The sequence below is a fragment of the Melospiza melodia genome, chromosome 17, assembly GCF_035770615.1.
Source record: "Melospiza melodia melodia isolate bMelMel2 chromosome 17, bMelMel2.pri, whole genome shotgun sequence".
Lineage (NCBI taxonomy): Eukaryota > Metazoa > Chordata > Aves > Passeriformes > Passerellidae > Melospiza > Melospiza melodia.
This window is the reverse complement of record NC_086210.1, coordinates 11,708,385-11,725,378: the sequence shown is the minus strand read 5'-3', so window position 1 is coordinate 11,725,378 and position 16,994 is coordinate 11,708,385. Positions and strand designations below refer to the sequence as shown.

General features: G+C 50.8%; 2 protein-coding genes across 2 annotated transcripts; both read left to right on the top strand.

Annotated features, from left to right (window-relative positions):
- The first annotated feature begins 3,583 nt into the window (after positions 1 to 3,583).
- On the top strand, positions 3,584 to 6,249 carry LOC134425976 (histone H3-like centromeric protein A). Its single transcript, XM_063170975.1, has 4 exons — positions 3,584 to 3,659; positions 4,139 to 4,230; positions 5,413 to 5,490; positions 6,112 to 6,249. The coding sequence occupies exons 1-4, from the start codon at positions 3,584 to 3,586 to the stop codon at positions 6,247 to 6,249; spliced, it is 384 nt and encodes a 127-aa protein (XP_063027045.1).
- Positions 6,250 to 10,203: 3,954 nt separating this feature from the next.
- Positions 10,204 to 15,241, top strand: LOC134426000 (uncharacterized). Its single transcript, XM_063170994.1, has 3 exons — positions 10,204 to 13,149; positions 13,605 to 13,745; positions 14,600 to 15,241. Exon 1 carries the CDS (start codon positions 11,263 to 11,265, stop codon positions 12,643 to 12,645), a length of 1,383 nt encoding a protein of 460 aa, XP_063027064.1. The 5' UTR covers positions 10,204 to 11,262; the 3' UTR covers positions 12,646 to 13,149; positions 13,605 to 13,745; positions 14,600 to 15,241.
- Positions 15,242 to 16,994: the final 1,753 nt, after the last annotated feature.

Sequence of the window (16,994 nt, the reverse complement as noted above, 5' to 3'; positions counted from 1 at the left end):
ACCCAGCTTCATTCTTAGAAGGAAGAGCCCCAGCAGAACCCATCGAACATGACTGCCTGGAAACGATTGAAGCTGTCTACTCCAGTCGCCCAGATCTCAAAGAAGAGCCGTTCGAAGACGCGGACAACTGGTTCTCGGATGGCAGCAGCTTCGTGAAGCAAGGAGTAAGAATGGCTGGCTATGCAGTCACCACTACAGAGAGGGTAATTGAGTCAAACCCCCTGCCTGCAGGGACTTCAGCTCAAAAGGCAGAGCTGATAGCTCTGACCCGAGCCCTGGAATTAGCAGAGAGCATGCAAATTAATATATGGACAGACTCTAAATATGCCTTTTCTGTCGTACATGCTCATGGAGCCATCTGGAAAGAAAGAGGACTGTTGACTACACAAGGAAAAACAGTCAAACATGCAGAAGAGGTTCTGCGACTGCTGGAGGCGGTCCAACTCCCAACACAGGTGGCCATAATGCATTGCAAGGGGCATTTGAAAGGCAATACTATTCCAGAAATAGGGAACAGGAAGGCAGATATAGAAGCTAAATTGGCGGCCACAAGAAATAGGGAAGCGGAAATAGCGGCCCTAATACCAGGGGAGCTGGATATCAATATCCAGCCAGATTACCAAGAATCAGATCATAGGTGGATTCAAAGGAATAAGGGCAAAATACTAGAAAATGGTTGGGGTCGATTAGAAACAGGACAGTTAGTGATACCAGGAAACGTGATGTGGCAGTTTGTGAAGGCAGAACATGAGAAGGCCCATTGGGGCCTAGATTCGCTTTACCAATATTTGCAGACCAGAATAGCAGGACCAAAATTATTTACTACTATAAAACATGTTACGTCCCAGTGTGAACGGTGTCTGAAGAACAGCCCGAATACAGGAACCAAAGTACACCAAGGAGCCATAAACCGAGGTAAATTCCCAGGTGAGGTATGGCAAATTGATTTTTCTGAACTCCCAAGAAAAGGGGGGGGTTTCGGTACTTGTTGGTATTAACTGACACATTTTCTGGGTGGCCTGAAGCATTCCCCTCTAGGACAAATAAGGAAAGAGAGGTAACTAGAGTACTGTTGAATGAAATTATTCCACGGTTTGGGGTACCGAAGAGCATTTCTTTGGATAGAGGTACACATTTCTGTGCAAAAGTAGTGAGAGCAATAAGCAAAGCATTACAAATCAAATGGCAATTGCACACGCCCTACCGTCCACAGGCCAGTGGGCAAGTGGAAAAGATGAATCATCTTATCAAACAGCAAATTGCTAAAATATGCCAAGAGACTAATTTGCAGTGGTATCAAGCTTTGCCTATTGCTCTGCTGAGACTGAGAGTCAAGCCAAGATCGAAGGAAAAGTTAAGTCCTTTTGAAATTCTGTATGGTAGACCTTATGCTATGCAAGTTGTAAATGGGGATGTCATAGACCAGATCGGTAATCAATACATTTACGATTATGTAATTGCGGTGGGGAAACAGTTTGATAAGAATGCTACTGTGATGATCGAGCACCAACCTAAGCAACCTGATTGTAAATTGCATCCGTTTAACCCCGGTGATTGGGTGTATGTTAAGAATCTTTTAGGAAAACCCCTACAAGAAAAGTGGGAGGGACCTTTTCAAGTGCTGCTGACTACCTTCACCGCGGTTCGGATCAAGGAACGACCTACGTGGATCCACTATTCACGGCTCAAGAGAGCTCCAGAAAACAAACAAGAGGAGCTTAAACCTGCCCTAGATGTACAGACTTCTGAGTCAGCTGACTCCGCAGGATCATGTGAGAATCCAACATAAACTAACATTGACTTTGCCAAAACCTTTATCTCTCATAGCAGAATTTAATGCCGAAGCTAGAGCTGCATTGCGTAGCACGCCAATACAGTGGATAGGGTGGGTTGAAACATACAGTCAACAAGGACCTGACCCACAGGACCCTATTCACGATCAGCCGTGTTTTGGGTGTGGGGAAAGAAATTGTGTGGGACTAATTGGATTTCTTTGTGGAGGTTGTGATAGAAAATTTTGGAACGTACAAAGTTGTTTACTGGACCTCCAATGTTATGAGTGTAGCTGCAAAGAAGCAAGGGAAAATGACGACAAGTAGGCCAGCATCACTGGTGGGACATCTTTACAGGATATTCCCCAACAGCTACACAGGTCTTCCATTACCTGGTGCACCCAATGCTAATAGTAATTGTAGCTTTGTTATTACTAACTCTTACAAACATTTGTTTGTGGTGGAGACTAAGGAGCATAATGAAAAGGACCCAAATGATTTGGGCAATGGTACGAGCCTATCAGCGTCCTGTGGAACCAGAACTTGACGAAAGAATTCGTAAGTTACAAGAAAAGGGGGGAAATGAAGCCCTAAAGCAGATAGCCTTCCAGAAGTAATGGGTTAAAACATGGAATGTGAGGTATGTAAAGCAGGGCCTAGCACTAGAACACACGGAGAAAGCACAGCACAGCACTAGGAAAACAGAGCAATGAATTAAATGAGAGGTAGAGCATCATGACAGGGGAAGAGATAAGTATAGGAGAAACTAATGGGCTAAGCAGGTTTAGAGCCAGCAATGTCGAAGCGACCCTAAGGGTTTTGCCAAGCCACGGGATCTAAGCCAAGTACACCGGGAATTGACCAAATTAGGAAAGGAGTTCAAAAGTTTAAAGAGGAAGACTCACCGGAAAGACCCCGTCTATGATGAAGGCAACAGGAACGACCACCTGAGAATCCCCCAAAAGAGATGTCTCCACCTACGCTCCGCCCACGCTCCGCCTACATCACGACCCACATGAATATGCATGATTATGTATCTGATCTGATGTAATCCTATACCCAAAAATGTATATAAGGCTTGCTTTTGCTATGTGAACTCAGAAATCCATTTTGTGATTTCTCCGACGCGTCGCTAATAAAAATACCTCCTGCTTAATTGACTTAAGCTGAGTCTGATTAGGCAGTCACTCTGCCTGTTTGGGGCAAAATTCGGCATCAATACTGGGAGTGATTGGGATCATGGTGGGATCATTCTAGTCGTGACAGGAATTGATTGGGACCGTTGGGGATGTGGCAGGGATCATAGTGAGAGTCGTTGTGATCATACAGGACTCACACTGGGAGTGACTGGAAAGCACTAAAATCATACTGCAGGGGACTGGAATCATACTGGAATCACTCTGGGCGTAAATGGAACCATGCAGATGACTGAGAGCAACGGGCACCACATGAGAGTGACTGGGATCACACCAGGACGATTACAGAGCCCGTACTGGCACCGCACGGGGACGGTAACTGAGACTACCCCGGCAGCACCGAGGCGCGGGGTACCTGGGGGTGGGGCCATGCAGACTTATGCTAATGAGCCCTCGGCGGGCGGAGTCCGGCGCGGCACCGGGCGGTCGCGCGCCCCGATAGGCGCGCGGAGGGAAGTGACGTCACGAGCGGTGCGGCGGGAGATTTGAATGGCGCGGCGGATGGCGGCAGCGCGTGGGGGCCTCGCACAGCTGAGCTCACCCTGACTCTCCCTTCCCCAGCCGCTGGGTCCCCTTCTGAACTCGCCCTGACCCTGCGGTGGACTCGGCCACACCATGCCCCGGCCCAAACCCACCCCCCGACGGCGCGGGCGTTCCCCAGCCCCCCCATCGTCCCCGCCGCTGGCACGCAGTGAGTGAGGGGCGGGGGACTTCCCTTATGGACCTCCTACATCGAGCCCCCTTTCAGGCCCCCCTCTAGAACATTCCTATGGACTCCCTCTGTTGTTTTCCTCCGCCCCTAGTCTGCACCCTGTATACCCCTATATGCTTCCATCACCTACAGTCACCCCACACTCTCTCTCCCCTATAGCCCCTCTACCCCCATACTCCCTGTCCCTATAACTCCCCTATATCAGACATCACTTTAGCTCTCTATAGATCCTTTATACCCACAATGTCGCCCCAGACCTTACAGATCCCTTATAACCCCCACAGCCTCACCCTGTCCCCAGGCCCCTATAGCCCCCATAGATCCCTTATAGCCCCCTGTGTTCTGACAGACGCTATAGACCTATACCCCCCATGTTCCTTCAGAGCTCCCCATTTGTGCCCCCCAGGCTAAATAGATCCCCTAAAGCCCCCACAGACCCCTATCCGATGCCCCCACAGGGTGCCACCCAGGGCGGCGGGCATTGCAGGAGATCCGCAAGTACCAGAGCAGCACCCGCCTGCTGCTGTGCTTCGGCCCCTTTGCCCGCCTGGTGAGAACTCCCCACATCCCTAAAATCCCCAGACATCCTGATTTCCCCCCCCAGAACCTCCCCAGCACCCCCCATGGACTCCCAAACTCCCCTGGGACCACACAGATCATCTCAGATACGCACAAAATCTACTGTGGGACCCCCAAACCCCTCCAGGACCCCCCTCCCCCCATTTTCACCCCAGAACCTCCAGCATTGTCTGGGATCTTCCAAACCACTCTGGATCCCCTCTCCTGGGATCCCCAAATCTGTCTCAGGACACCCCAGATCAACCCTCTTGACCCTGCAACTTCCCCCAGTGCCTTCAAATCCACCCTGGGACCCTTCAGCTCCCCATTGGACTCTCCCAAATACCCACTGCAACCCTTCAAGCAATCCCTAGGACCCCTTAAAATCCAACCCCAAATCCACCCTGGGACGCCTGAAATCCAACCTGGAACCCTCCAACCTCCCTTGTGGACCCCATCCCAAAACTTCACTGCAATTTTCCAACCCCCTACAGACCCACCAAGTTACCCCTCAGAACCCCAGATCACCCCCTGGGACTCTTCAAGACCATCCCTTTTCCCCAGGCCTCCCCCTCAACCCTGTCCCAGCCCTCCCCATGTCCTTGTCCTCCCCATCCTCGTGACATAGTGGGCCTGTCCTCCCCCAACATCCTTGCATATCCTCCAATGTCATTCTGTGGTGCCAGACATCCTTGTGTCCTGCCACCTTCAGAGGCTGCATGCATTGAGAGTTCCCTGTGCCCCTCCTGCTGTGCTGGCACTGTCCCCCTGTCCCATCGGGGTGTCCCCATGTTCCCATGGCTGAGGGTGTTCCCAAGATGTTCCCAGAGTGGTGCTTCCCCCCTTCCTCCCACCTGGGAGATCCCAGGGTGTCCCCATCATGATGTTCCCATGTCCTCACTCCCCAGTGTATTCCCAGGTGTTCCTGTCCCCAGTGTCCCTCTCCCTGGGGTGTCCCCAAAGTGTCTCCAGGGTGACAGCAAGGGTGTCCCCAGGTCCCTGGGATGTCCCCAGGGCAGTGTCTCCATGTCTCCAGGGTATCGCCATGGTGGTGTCCCCAGCCCGGGATGTCCCCAATGCCCCCATATCCCCTCCATGTTGTCCCGATGTCCCCGCACTCCCTGTGACCCTGCTGCCCCCATGTACCCCCCTCGCTGTGCCCTCTGTGCCGCAGGTGCAGGAGCTCTGCCTGCTCATCACCCGCGATGTTGATTGCCGCTGGCAGAGCATGGCCCTGCTGGCACTGCAGGAGGTGCGGCTCGCGGGGCCCAGGCATGGTGGAGGGAGGTCACAGAGGGGCTGGAGGGGTCCTATGGGTCCTGCAGGGGTATCCAGGGACTTAGGGGTGTGGGGAAGGGGCTGAGGGGGATCTCATGGGTACTGAGAAGGTTTCCATGGGGGTTGGGGGTATGTGGGTGCTGCAGGGGGGGCCTGTGGGTGCTGGGGGTATCTCTGGGAGCTGAGGAGGTCCAGGAAGGTCTCTTTGGATGCTTGGATAAGGCTGAGAGGTTTGCTGGGTGAATGTGATGGGAGCTGAGGAAGAGTCTAGGAGGGTCTCCATTGGCTGGGGGGAGGGTCTATGGGTTCTGGGACAGGGCTCCATGGATGTTGAGAGGGTCTCTGGGTGCTGGGGGGCGGGGGGAGGGGGTCCCTTACTCCCGGGGTCTGTCGGGGATTGAGGATGGGTCACTGGGTATTGATCCTCCCGCTAAGACATTTACAGGCACAAGGTGCTTTGGTCACCCATGGGTGGGTTTGGAGGGACCCTGCCCCCTCGGGTGTGTGTTTGGGGGGGAGTGACTCTGGGGGAAGGTGTGGGGGTTGGAGCATGCTGGGGAGCTTTGGGGACCTGCCCTCAGGTTTTGGTTCACAGGCAGCAGAGGCCTTCATGACAAGGCTGTTGGAAGAAGCATACCTGTTCTCGCTGCACACCCGCCGAGTCACCCTGTTCCCAAGGATCTGCACCTGGTCCCGCACCTGCTGGGACCCGAGCTGGGGGGCATCTGAATGAGGACCCCTGATAATCTCACACCCATAATCTTACTGGGACCTCCTATGGGACCATCAGGCTGAGACCCTCCCCCCCCACCATGGGGTCCCCCAAGGCCCTCCACGTGGACCCACCCCATAGACTCCCCCACCTCAGGATCCCCAACAACCCCTGGGTGAAGGTCCCCTTCCTTAGTCCAGCACCTCTCAGATTATTGAGGACCCCTACCCACGATCCCCCTGGAACCCCCATCACCAGCATGCCAGTCCCAGGGAAACCTACCCAGGACCTCCACCCTAGTGGAGACCCTCCCAGTTCTGCTGTACCCCAATAAATGTTTGTGACCCCTAGGTGCTGATGCTGGGGAGCTTGGAGGGGATTTGGAGTTGAGACATCGCACGGGGGAACTCTGGAGGGGAGGAGAAGCCACAGGGAGAGGGGCTCTGAGTATTCTAGGTAAGGGCACTTGGGATGGGGGCCAGGAAGGTCTTGAGGCCTAAGGGTTTCCACGTATAGAGGTGGTGGGGGGGTCGGCTAGGGGGTGGTGCTTAAGGGATTCGCTTTTTGAGCGGAGGTCAGGGCTTTGGGGGCGGTGCTTAGAGGTGGCTTGAACGTGGTAGGGTTGCCTCTGGGGGGCGGGGCTTAGTACCCCCGCGGGGGGGGCTCTGGAGGTCTCCCGTCCACGGGCGGAGCTCTGGGGGTGGGGCTTCAACGGGGTCCCCGCTATGGGGCGGGGCTTGGGGAGGGCCACACTTGGGGGGCGGGGCTATGGGGTTCTGGGCCGTCCCCGGCTGCTGTTCCCGCTGGTGCCACTCAGGGCGCTGCTGAGCGGGGAGGGGCGGGACCTGCGGGGGCGCTGCACCTGCAGCGCCTGTGCCCGCGCCTGAGGGCACGGGAGGGACCCCAGAACGGACCCGCCCAACCCCAACCCTGCCCTGGGACTCCAACTCCCCCTTCCTCATGCCTTGGAGACTCCCCCCGAGCCTCAGAACCCAAAACCTACCCAAATCCCCTTAAAACTGCCCATCTCTGCAATCCTTGGGGTACCCTCTCAGCCCCCCAAACCTCAGGGACCCCAAATATCCCCCCTAAAATCCCAGCCCAACCCCAACCCACCTGGTTTGAAATACCTCCAGTTTTGGGGTCTCCTCAACCCTCTTTTTTCCCCAGACAGTCTGGTGGGGAATATTTTTGTTACTGAACTTTCAAAGAAAGTTCACAGTGCAAATTGTGGGCAGGACAGAAAATTGCTTTGACGTCTCTAATGTCCCTATAAGCAGCAGTACATTTGATAATGAGGAAATCACATTACAACCCCAAATTAAAGATGAAACCTTCTATGATAGTCAGGGTCTGCACACTGTTACTAAAACAGTGTGGTACACAGCAGCCAAGAGAGCAAAGTTCCAGGAAAAGTACAGCAGACTTACATAGTAATCAGAAACTGGATATGTTTGGAGAGTGCCTCTGGCAGAGGGTGATTAAATCATTTGTCTGAGGTGGAGGCCCAAGGCTTCTGGAGGCCAGAAGTATTTTCAATGGTGAGTGACCAGAGAAAACTGTGGTCTTTAACTCAGAGTGCCGCCTATTGAGCAGGAGGTTGCATTCATTAGAGAGGAGTGATTTGCTTAGGATCGAGACCCCAATCATTGATCATGGGACAGAGGGTGTACAGAAGGCAGTGTTTTTGCAACTGATGAATGACAGATGTTCCAGGACAGCCCTCACCTACATCACTGATTAACCAAGTATGTGGCTGCCATGGTTAGAGTTTTGCTGGACATGATAAAACACTGTGGCAGAATTTCAGGATCACTTGAAGCAAGTTAACCCCACAGAGAGGAAAACTAGGGAAAAGACCTTGTGGTGAAAGAGATCTTCAGGGCTAATTAGCTATGGCAGAAGGATGGGTGTCACTTAACAAATAGTAAACAGAACATCCAAATCAGGAGATTGGAATTGCACCAAGGAAGCAGACTGCCCAAAAGGGAGCAGGAGGGTGCCAGTGCATAATGGAATGCAGTTTGAGTGAAAGGCTTGCAGAAAGGAATTTCTTGGGAAGTGATAAATTATCCACTGCTGTTCTGGAGAATTTAGTACCTGGGGAAAAGGAAAGTTGCACTCTTTTGCCACAAGCAGGATAAAAATGTTGATGTGGGAGTTGGAACTCCTGGGAGACCTACCATTACTATGGCCTCACAGGCTAATGTTGTCAATTGGAGTCTTAGAAACAACTTTTGGCATCCTCAGTGAGCTGGGGGCTGGCAACTGCAAACATTTAAGGAAGCTCCCCAAAAGTAAGACTTACACAGAAAATGAGGTATCAAAGTCACCACTGGCCTCTGAGATGGAGACAGGAGAAAAGCTGAGAATCCAAGTGGATCAACTTATGACTGAGAAAGACCATCTTAGGACCCTACTTGCTTCAGCAGAGTGTAAGGAAAGACAATTATTTTAGAATTTGAATAGGGAAAATTATAGAAGAAAGAAACAAGAACTGAGAGAGGAAACCTTATTTATCCCTGTTACTGAGAAATGAACAGTTGCAGGAACAGTTCCAGGAAGAAAAGGAGAAAAGATGAAAACTGAAAGAAACAGCAAAGGTGATGCTTAAGCAAGCTACCAATTCACCCTGTATTGTGCAAGAGTCCATTCAGGTGGCTGATTTGCAAAAGCATTCCAGGCACAAGCCAAGTGAGACTGAAATGCAACAAGTGGAGCCCTATCAATACATACTAATGACCCACATATCTAGATTCCAGTTGGTTATTGTCAATGATTAATTACATTTCTAGTAGATACAGGAGTACAGCATTCAGTACTAATGAAGCAGGATGCCAAGACGCTGGGTGTATGACCCAGACACTAAGAGTTAAAATCACTTTAGTAAATGGAGAAAATGTTATCTGTCAAGCTGCTTATGGTTAATTTATGGGTTCTGGATGAGAAGTGGATATTGGCTACTTGCTTTGCAATCAAAGATCACAATGACAATATTTAGGGTTTTGATGTTCTGAGCATTTAAATCTGTTGTCTGCCTGATGGCAGTGAGTCAATGTTAATGTTTGAACATTAGCCCAAACCCTAAAAGGAATCCAGAGACTGTGCTGACTCCACATGGCACCTGCACTCCCTGATCCAAGGACTGCTAGTGTGTCCCCATGCTGGATTTTTGCTGCAGGGAGAAGTGGAATTTCTGAAGTTCTGGCCAATGTGGCCCCACTAAGAGTTGAAATATCCAATTACTGCAAACCTAATGGCCACAATATAAGCACCCGTGTGCTTGGGCATTGATGGGGTGGTGACAGATTAAAAGAAAAAAGGTACTATCACTCAGTCACACTCCTATCTCTCCTGTCAGAGACAGTGGCCAGTGATCATTTTAACACTCCAGACACATAGAACATGCCAGTGTTTAGCCAACATTTGCTGTTGGCATTGCCATTATGTCACAGATCACAGAATATTCTGAGTTGAAAGGGACCCACAAAGATCATCAAGTCCAGCTGTTAAGTGAATGGGCCATACACAGATTGAACCAGCAACTGTGGTTCAGCACCATGCTCAGACCAACTGAGCCAGTCTTAGGGTCTGGCTCATGAAAGAGCTGAACAGACAGTTGTGGCTTATGATTTATTACAGGCAGTTGAACATACCTACAATCACTGCTGTACTAAACTTTGCAGAACTGATAGTTGAAATTAGGAGAGCACACTACCCATGGAGGACAACTCAAATTGCAGGAGACCCCCCTGAAAACACGGGAAGCAGCAACAGCAGTGGACAAGCACTTCGTAAAGTAGAAGTTGAGATTCCTCCTGAAGAATGTCAAGGCCTAACACCACAAAAGACCAAAGAAATATTTACTATTCAACTCAACCCCATTTAAAGAGATGGAACAGAGAGATTCTGAGTGGGAAAAAGGAATTTTGTCATTAGTCCAAGTGATTAAACAACTTGAGCCACTAAGGGGTGTCGCAGACATTTCTTCACAGAAATGCTTTCTTTCGGATTTCTGTGTCTTCTGGAGGCCAGAGGCCTCGGAAGACAAGGTAAACAATTATTATCAGCTGCTGTGGAATGTAATGGGACGCACCTTGATTGGCTCATTTTCTTTGTTTATAATTAAGGGCCAATCACAAAGTGTAAGCCAGGGACTCAGTCCTTGGACACAACTTTGTTGTGGATTCTTCTTTCTATCGATTCCTAGCCTAGCCTAGCTGCTCTGCAAACCTCTCTCTATATTCTATTAGCATATTAATAATGTATTATATATAATATATAAATAAATCAAGCCTTCTGATTCAAGAAACAAGATTCATCGTCTCTCTCTCACCAGCTGCGACCCACTCAGGCGCAGTAATATCTGGTGACCCGACGTGTCAGAGCAAAAATTAATTTGATAAGACCAGAGGAGCAAAATTGCTGCACTGGGTAAAAATCCTGTATGTGTAGCATTTGATGGTTGCTTTGAAGTGACCACAAAAGTGGATTCAAGCCAGGAGCTGAAGAACTGAAGATCCTGATTTGGACAGAGTTCACAGCCAAGGCTGACCACAACAGAACCTTCTGGAAAACCATCAGGAAAGATGATGGAAAAGAGCAGCAGACCTGTGGAGCTGGCCAGAGCAAGCTGGACTCTTTCAAAAGGTACTGTTCAATTTTCCATCCCTGAGGATTCAGGCCTTCGTAGTCTGTGGCTGTTCGTATGGCAGACACATGCCTTACCAGAAGAGGTTCAGTTCTCTCCTTCAGAGGAGAAGCTCATTGCCCTCTGGAAATACTGGTGTAGGGAAGACAGTTTCTTTTTGTCAGAAACAGATCTCTATAAATACTTTAGATGGGCAAAGCTTTTTGGGTTTTTTACTGATGTCCTGTATGCTTTAGATGTTTTTGTCTGCGACTGCATGGACTCCATTTTCCAGTTCGTCTGGAGCCAGGGACGTGTCCTGCCTTCCATCTACCCAGCATTTATAAAGCTTTTCCCAGTCCTGAAGTGCAGAGCAGCTTTTTTCCAATGGATCTCTAACTGTTATGGCCAGTCTCCGTTTCCACCGCCTTTGGCAGAAGACGCGGTGGGGGAGGACATTCTGCTTCCCACCCCCCCGCTTCGCGGCGGGGGGGCTGAAATTTCACGGCGCGAAGAAGTTTTTTTTACTCTTGCTCCGGAGCATGCTCAGATGGAGCCTTCTCCTCCCCCCCCCTTCTCTCTCTCCGGGGGGATGGGAGTGCCCGCTCAAGCCAGCGCCGGCCTCTCAGACTCCGCCTTCAGACATGGGGGCGGCACCGGTCTCTGAGGCTTCCTCCACGCCCCTGTCAGAGCCGTCACTCCAGGAGATCCCGTCTCCGCCTCTCCAGGCGGTCCCGCCTGTGGTTTCACTGGCCTCCCCGCCCCCGCAAGAGCCTGTGTCGGGGAAGGCAGAAGAGACAGCACTTCCGGCGATTGACCTGTTGCTAAGCAACAGCGATGCTCCGCCGCTTCTCCCAGCTCCACTGCTGCCTGTTTGCGCTGCGACAGAGACTGCGACTGCGCCTCCACAGCGGACCCCGGAGTCAGCGGCGGGGGACGGCGCCGGCCCCCTGCCGTGCCTGCCGCCGCTTTCAGGGCCGGGGGATGCGGCGGCGGCGTGTTCCCGCGCGTCCCCGCCGCCTCAAGCCGAGACAGTCCCAGAGTCAGTGGCAGAAAACGGCGCTGAACCCGCGAGACCCTCGGAGCAGCCCGCGGCTGATCTTACAATCAGCATGATTCCCTCCTCGGCCGGCTCCTCCGCGGCCAGAGTCACTGCCGCGTTCCAGGCCAGCCCCAGCATCACCCACAGCCCCGCGGGCCCCCACCCCGGCCCGGCGCCCCCCATGGCCGGCCCGCCAGCCCTGGGCCTGCCCCAGGAAGTGGCCCCGGAGGCTGGTCTCTCCTTCAGTGGAGCGGGGGCTGCCCACCAGCTGACTTTTGCGGCAGTCCAGCTGCCGGGTTTTAGGATCGGCGTTCTCTGCGGTTTGGGGGGTGGTGTTTCGGTTGCTGTCCCATGGAGGCTGCCATCTCTGCCGCCCCTCTTGTGCCCTAGCGGCGAGGGGGAGGGGGCTCCCGAAAGTTCTGCCTTTGGTCCCCAGCTCGGTGGGGGTGGTGCCGTGTTGCTGTGGGAAACAAACATTCCCAGACCCGAGATGAAGATTCTCGGGGCAGCTTCTATTTCCTCACTGCTGGCATGCCTCAGTGGTTTAGGGGAAAGGAAGCGTCTCACTACCCGTGCTGCCATTGTGCTGGCAGCAGGGTTCAGGCCTGTGGAAATGCAGAGCCTTCCTTATGAGTTTGGCCTGGGCCGTTGGGCTCAGGAGGTTCCTGGGCCAGGGCCATCACTTGGCCTCCTTCTGTTTCTGGGGGTTCTGGTTTCTCCTACTGGACCTGGTCCCCCTTTGTGAGCCAGTTTTTGGGGTTCCTGGTCCAGCATGGGCCAGGGCCCCCAGGGCCTTTTCCTTCTCTGGCACTGCTCTGCTCGGCTGCTGCTCTTTTGTTTTCGATCAAAAAAAAAAAAAAAAAAAAAAAAAAAAAAAAAATTAAAATTAAATTAAAAAGATTGAAACTAGCAGGCAGCAGCTCTGAAGCGCTGAAGCACTGAAGGGCCAGAAAAGGACATTCTAAAAATTGTTCAAATTGTTTTAAATTGTTTTAAATTCTTTAAAATTGTGTTATGCTGTTTCAGGACAAAAAGGACTCTCAGATGTCCAAAAGAAACAACTTCAGCTGATGGACTGCTCCTGAAACTCAGCTGCATGGACTCAAATTCTCTTTACATTGTATTTTGCATTTTTCTTATATTGTAGGATTGTTTTAGTGATTTGTGAGTATTCTATATTTTATAGGTGAAGAAATTTCCTGTTCATTCCACATCAGCAGTTTTCTTTTATTTTCTACAATTTAGAAAGGTGAGATGTCGCAGACATTTCTTCACAGAAATGCTTTCTTTCGGATTTCTGTGTCTTCTGGAGGCCAGAGGCCTCGGAAGACAAGGTAAACAATTATTATCAGCTGCTGTGGAATGTAATGGGACGCACCTTGATTGGCTCATTTTCTTTGTTTATAATTAAGGGCCAATCACAAAGTGTAAGCCAGGGACTCAGTCCTTGAACACAACTTTGTTGTGGATTCTTCTTTCTATCGATTCCTAGCCTAGCCTAGCTGCTCTGCAAACCTCTCTCTATATTCTATTAGCATAGTAATAATGTATTATATATAATATATAAATAAATCAAGCCTTCTGATTCAAGAAACAAGATTCACCGTCTCTCTCTCACCAGCTGCGACCCACTCAGGTACAGTAATAAAGGGGTAACCTGTTCAGGCTAATGCTGCTGAGACTAATACTGTTTTTTCTATCCAGGAATGATATCAGTAATGATGCCAGCACACCCCCACTGAGGATCAAGTTAACCATCAAAGGACAGCTTATCCTTATTGCAGGAGTAATCACTGCCAACAGGAAGCAAATTTGGTTCACATATTAACAAGTTCAACCCACAGGGTAGAGTCACTTATTTTATTTAAGCTAGTAAGTATGGTAACTTAGTACATGCCTTCTACATCACACATGCTTTTCAGTTGTAAGTGCACTTAATTGAATATGACCAGGGATTTTACCCATTACCCAAATTAGTTAACAATTCCAATATTATGTCCAAGGATTGCTCCCTCCAAAAAGGTGCCATGATAGAGAGGTAGAGAAGTCTTGGCTGGCCTTTACCTCCTCTGTGCAGCCTCTCATCAGCACCGCAAACACTGGGGCTACATGCTTTCCTTCCTATAGAAGAGAACTCTCATTCTCATCCAGAAGCCCATCATTCAAATGTGGATACCACCTCTGATATTATATATGCTCAAAGATGACTCTCATACAAAAGCTGCCAGATCAGAAAGCTTTTGCTGATCTTTACCTCCCTAGGGCAGCCTGTAACTTCCACCTAAACCACTGGGGCTATATCCTTTCCTTCCCATGGTAAAGCATAATGACTGAACCTTCCAATCAGATAAGTCTCACTTCTAATACCCTTCCCCAATTCCTGTGGCCTTCCTGCCCCTCTCCCACTTTCCACTTTTCCTTTCCATTGTCCTACTACCCCTTTTTTATGTTCCCACAAATTCCTACCTCCTTTTCCCCCCTTCCACGGCCTCCCTCCATTAATCCCACTAATCCCTTTCCCCAGAGTTCCTTTGTAATACCAGAGGGAGCGAGATTGGGAGGGAAAGAAAAGAATGTTTCCCTGAAGTAACCATCTTTTTCTTAAAAGTTAAAAATTTCTGTTTTGGAGTTACCAACAGGCACACCACCATGCACACTACCTCGCACAGAGTCAGTCACAGCCAACAACACTCCCACAGGTGCCAGGTCATCGAAGGCATCGGCAGGGATGGCTGAGAGCGAGTTCTGAGACAGGCAGAGCAAGCTCAAGGCACTGAGGCCCTGGAAGAAGCGTTGTGGAACCACGCGCATCCCCTGTGGCTGCTGCGCCTGCAGCTTCAGCTCTCAGAGGCCATGCAGGGAGCGGAAAGGCAGCAGCTGACGCGGGTGTGGGCTCAGGCAGCGCAGCGCATTGGCAGCAGCTCCAGCACGCCCAGGGTCACCTGCACCGCCTGCAGTGCGGCCACGCTCACCTCCAGCAGCGGCTGCGGGCCAGGGAAAGCCGGCAAAGCCGTAGAAGCCCCTGGAATGCCACAGCTGCCCAGTGCCGCAGGCTGTTCCCGCCCAGGCCAAGGGGCTGCAGGCAGTGACAGAATGACCCACTCAGGAGATGAGGGAAGGGCCGTGGATGGATATTTATAGAGAGCAGTAAAGCCTTTGGCACTGGAGGAGCTGGCTGCTCATGGATTGGACAGGGCAACTGTTTGCTGCATGAGAAACTGGCTGATGCCCAAGCCCAGAGAGTGGTGGGGAATGGAACTAAATCCAGCTGGGGTTAGTGTAGCAGGACGTGTTCCCTGCCACAAGAGCTTGCTGATTGGTGAAATAAATCACTAAAGACCGCTTGTCTCGTGGTTATTTGGGTGCCATGGAAGCAGTACTTCTGGCTGAAAATAAACATCTTGCTGTGGAAGCAAGATTGTGGAAAGATAAGCTGGAATTTCTGACAGACATTTTACTTCACAATCTATTAAAGCTACACTAAACTTTCACAAAGTAGAAGTTCCTGCACATTCCCTGGAAATGAGTGGGACTTTTCCCTCAAAGTTGGGATGCTGGTTTTGTGGTTCCTCTCTTGAGGGCTGAGTGAAAAGTCTCTGTGCACACTCTTGCCAGTTTGTTGGTAAATTACATTGACTCCTAATCTATGTTATTTCTTTCCTAGCTTTGATATAGGAACCTTAATGTTGTGCACGGTTTTATGTAATCTACTAGTAGTTCTTCTGTTTTATACCGTGTAGTAAGTAAATCTGTTCAAGACCTTTTGTCTATTATCTCCAGTCTATTCAAGAAATAACTAATTTCATAACAGACCTGATCTGCCACTCTTAGAACTTGTGAGCCAGAGTGGTTTAGGTGCAGGCCACCTAATTCAAGCTGTATCCAAAAATGTTAGCCTAAGACAGGGCTTGTCTGAAGCTCCCACTCTATCCATAACACCCAATTCCTTGTGGGTGACCCCAGGAGTCAGTGCTGGGTCCAGTCCTGTTCAACATCTTTATTGATGATCTGGATGAGGGGATCAAGTGGAAGTCAAACTAATTTCACAAACACCAGCTTGTGTGGGACTGTGGATCTGCTGGAGGGCAGCAAGGCTCTGCAGAGGGATCAGGACAGGCTAGATCAAGAGGTTGAACCTGTCTTCTCCCCCATTGGGATGCCTATTGGGTAGGAATCATGCCCCAAGTGCCTCCACCTGAGGGACTGGAAAGGGCTGGAGCAGTTCCTGAGAGACTCACACCCCCCCAACCCATCTCTCCCAGGAGCTTTTTCATCAGGTTTTCTCTTGCTGTTTCTTCCTGAAGTGTCAGTGATGGAGCAGCCTGGGAGGGCACCTGGGGTCAGCCAAGGTTTCCTACCTCAAACCTCCCCCACTTTTAGATAGCCAGGCTGGTTTGGGTTGGAAGGGACTTCAAAGGTCATCTCCATCCACCCCCTGCCATGGGCAGGGAGATCTTCCACTATCCCAGGTTGCTCCAAGCCCTGTCCAACCTGGCCTTGGACACTTCCAGGGATGGAGCAGCTGCAGCTTCTCTGGACAACCAGTGCCAGGGTCTCACCACCCTCACAGGGAGGAATTTCATCCCAATATCCCATCTAACCCTGCCCTCTGGCAGGTGAAAACCCTCACCCTCCATCCTGTCCCCTGACAAAGACCCTCCCCAGCTCTCCTGGAGGCCCCTTTCTGTATTATATTTTATCTCTCTATTAGATTTATACCTACATACATATCAGCCCAAAAAGTAGCTCAGGCAGTCCACCTGGGGTAGCCCCTTTTGGGGGTGTGGGGGAGTGCCAAGGGTTTGGGCACATCTATGAGTTATTTTAGAGAGCCTCAGGAGGTTTTAGAGGCAGGTTTGGGAGGGTCCTGAGGGTTTATAGGGTGTTCGGGGGGGGAGGGGGAGCTATGGAGCATTTTGAGGGGATTCTGAGCATGTTTGGGATCTACTGGGGAGTCTGTAGGGGATGGAGGGGGGTCTCTGGGATTTTGTATACTCCACGTCCCCAAAGCCCTCTCAACCTGCTCTTCATCTGACAGGATTTTCTCCACCTGTCAGGGAAGTTCACTACACAGACTCTGTTCCTGATTCCCAT

What these genes read in the sequence shown, in the direction of transcription:
- LOC134425976 (XM_063170975.1), top strand. Translation starts at nt 3,584, where the DNA reads ATGCCCCGGCCCAAACCCACCCCCCGACGGCGCGGGCGTTCCCCAGCC. An exon ending in GTCCCCGCCGCTGGCACGCA is followed by an intron (nt 3,660 to 4,138) that starts GTGAGTGAGGGG and finishes ATGCCCCCACAG; the next exon opens with GGTGCCACCCAGGGCGGCGG. An exon ending in TCGGCCCCTTTGCCCGCCTG is followed by an intron (nt 4,231 to 5,412) that starts GTGAGAACTCCC and finishes TCTGTGCCGCAG; the next exon opens with GTGCAGGAGCTCTGCCTGCT.
- LOC134426000 (XM_063170994.1), top strand. Translation starts at nt 11,263, where the DNA reads ATGGCCAGTCTCCGTTTCCACCGCCTTTGGCAGAAGACGCGGTGGGGG.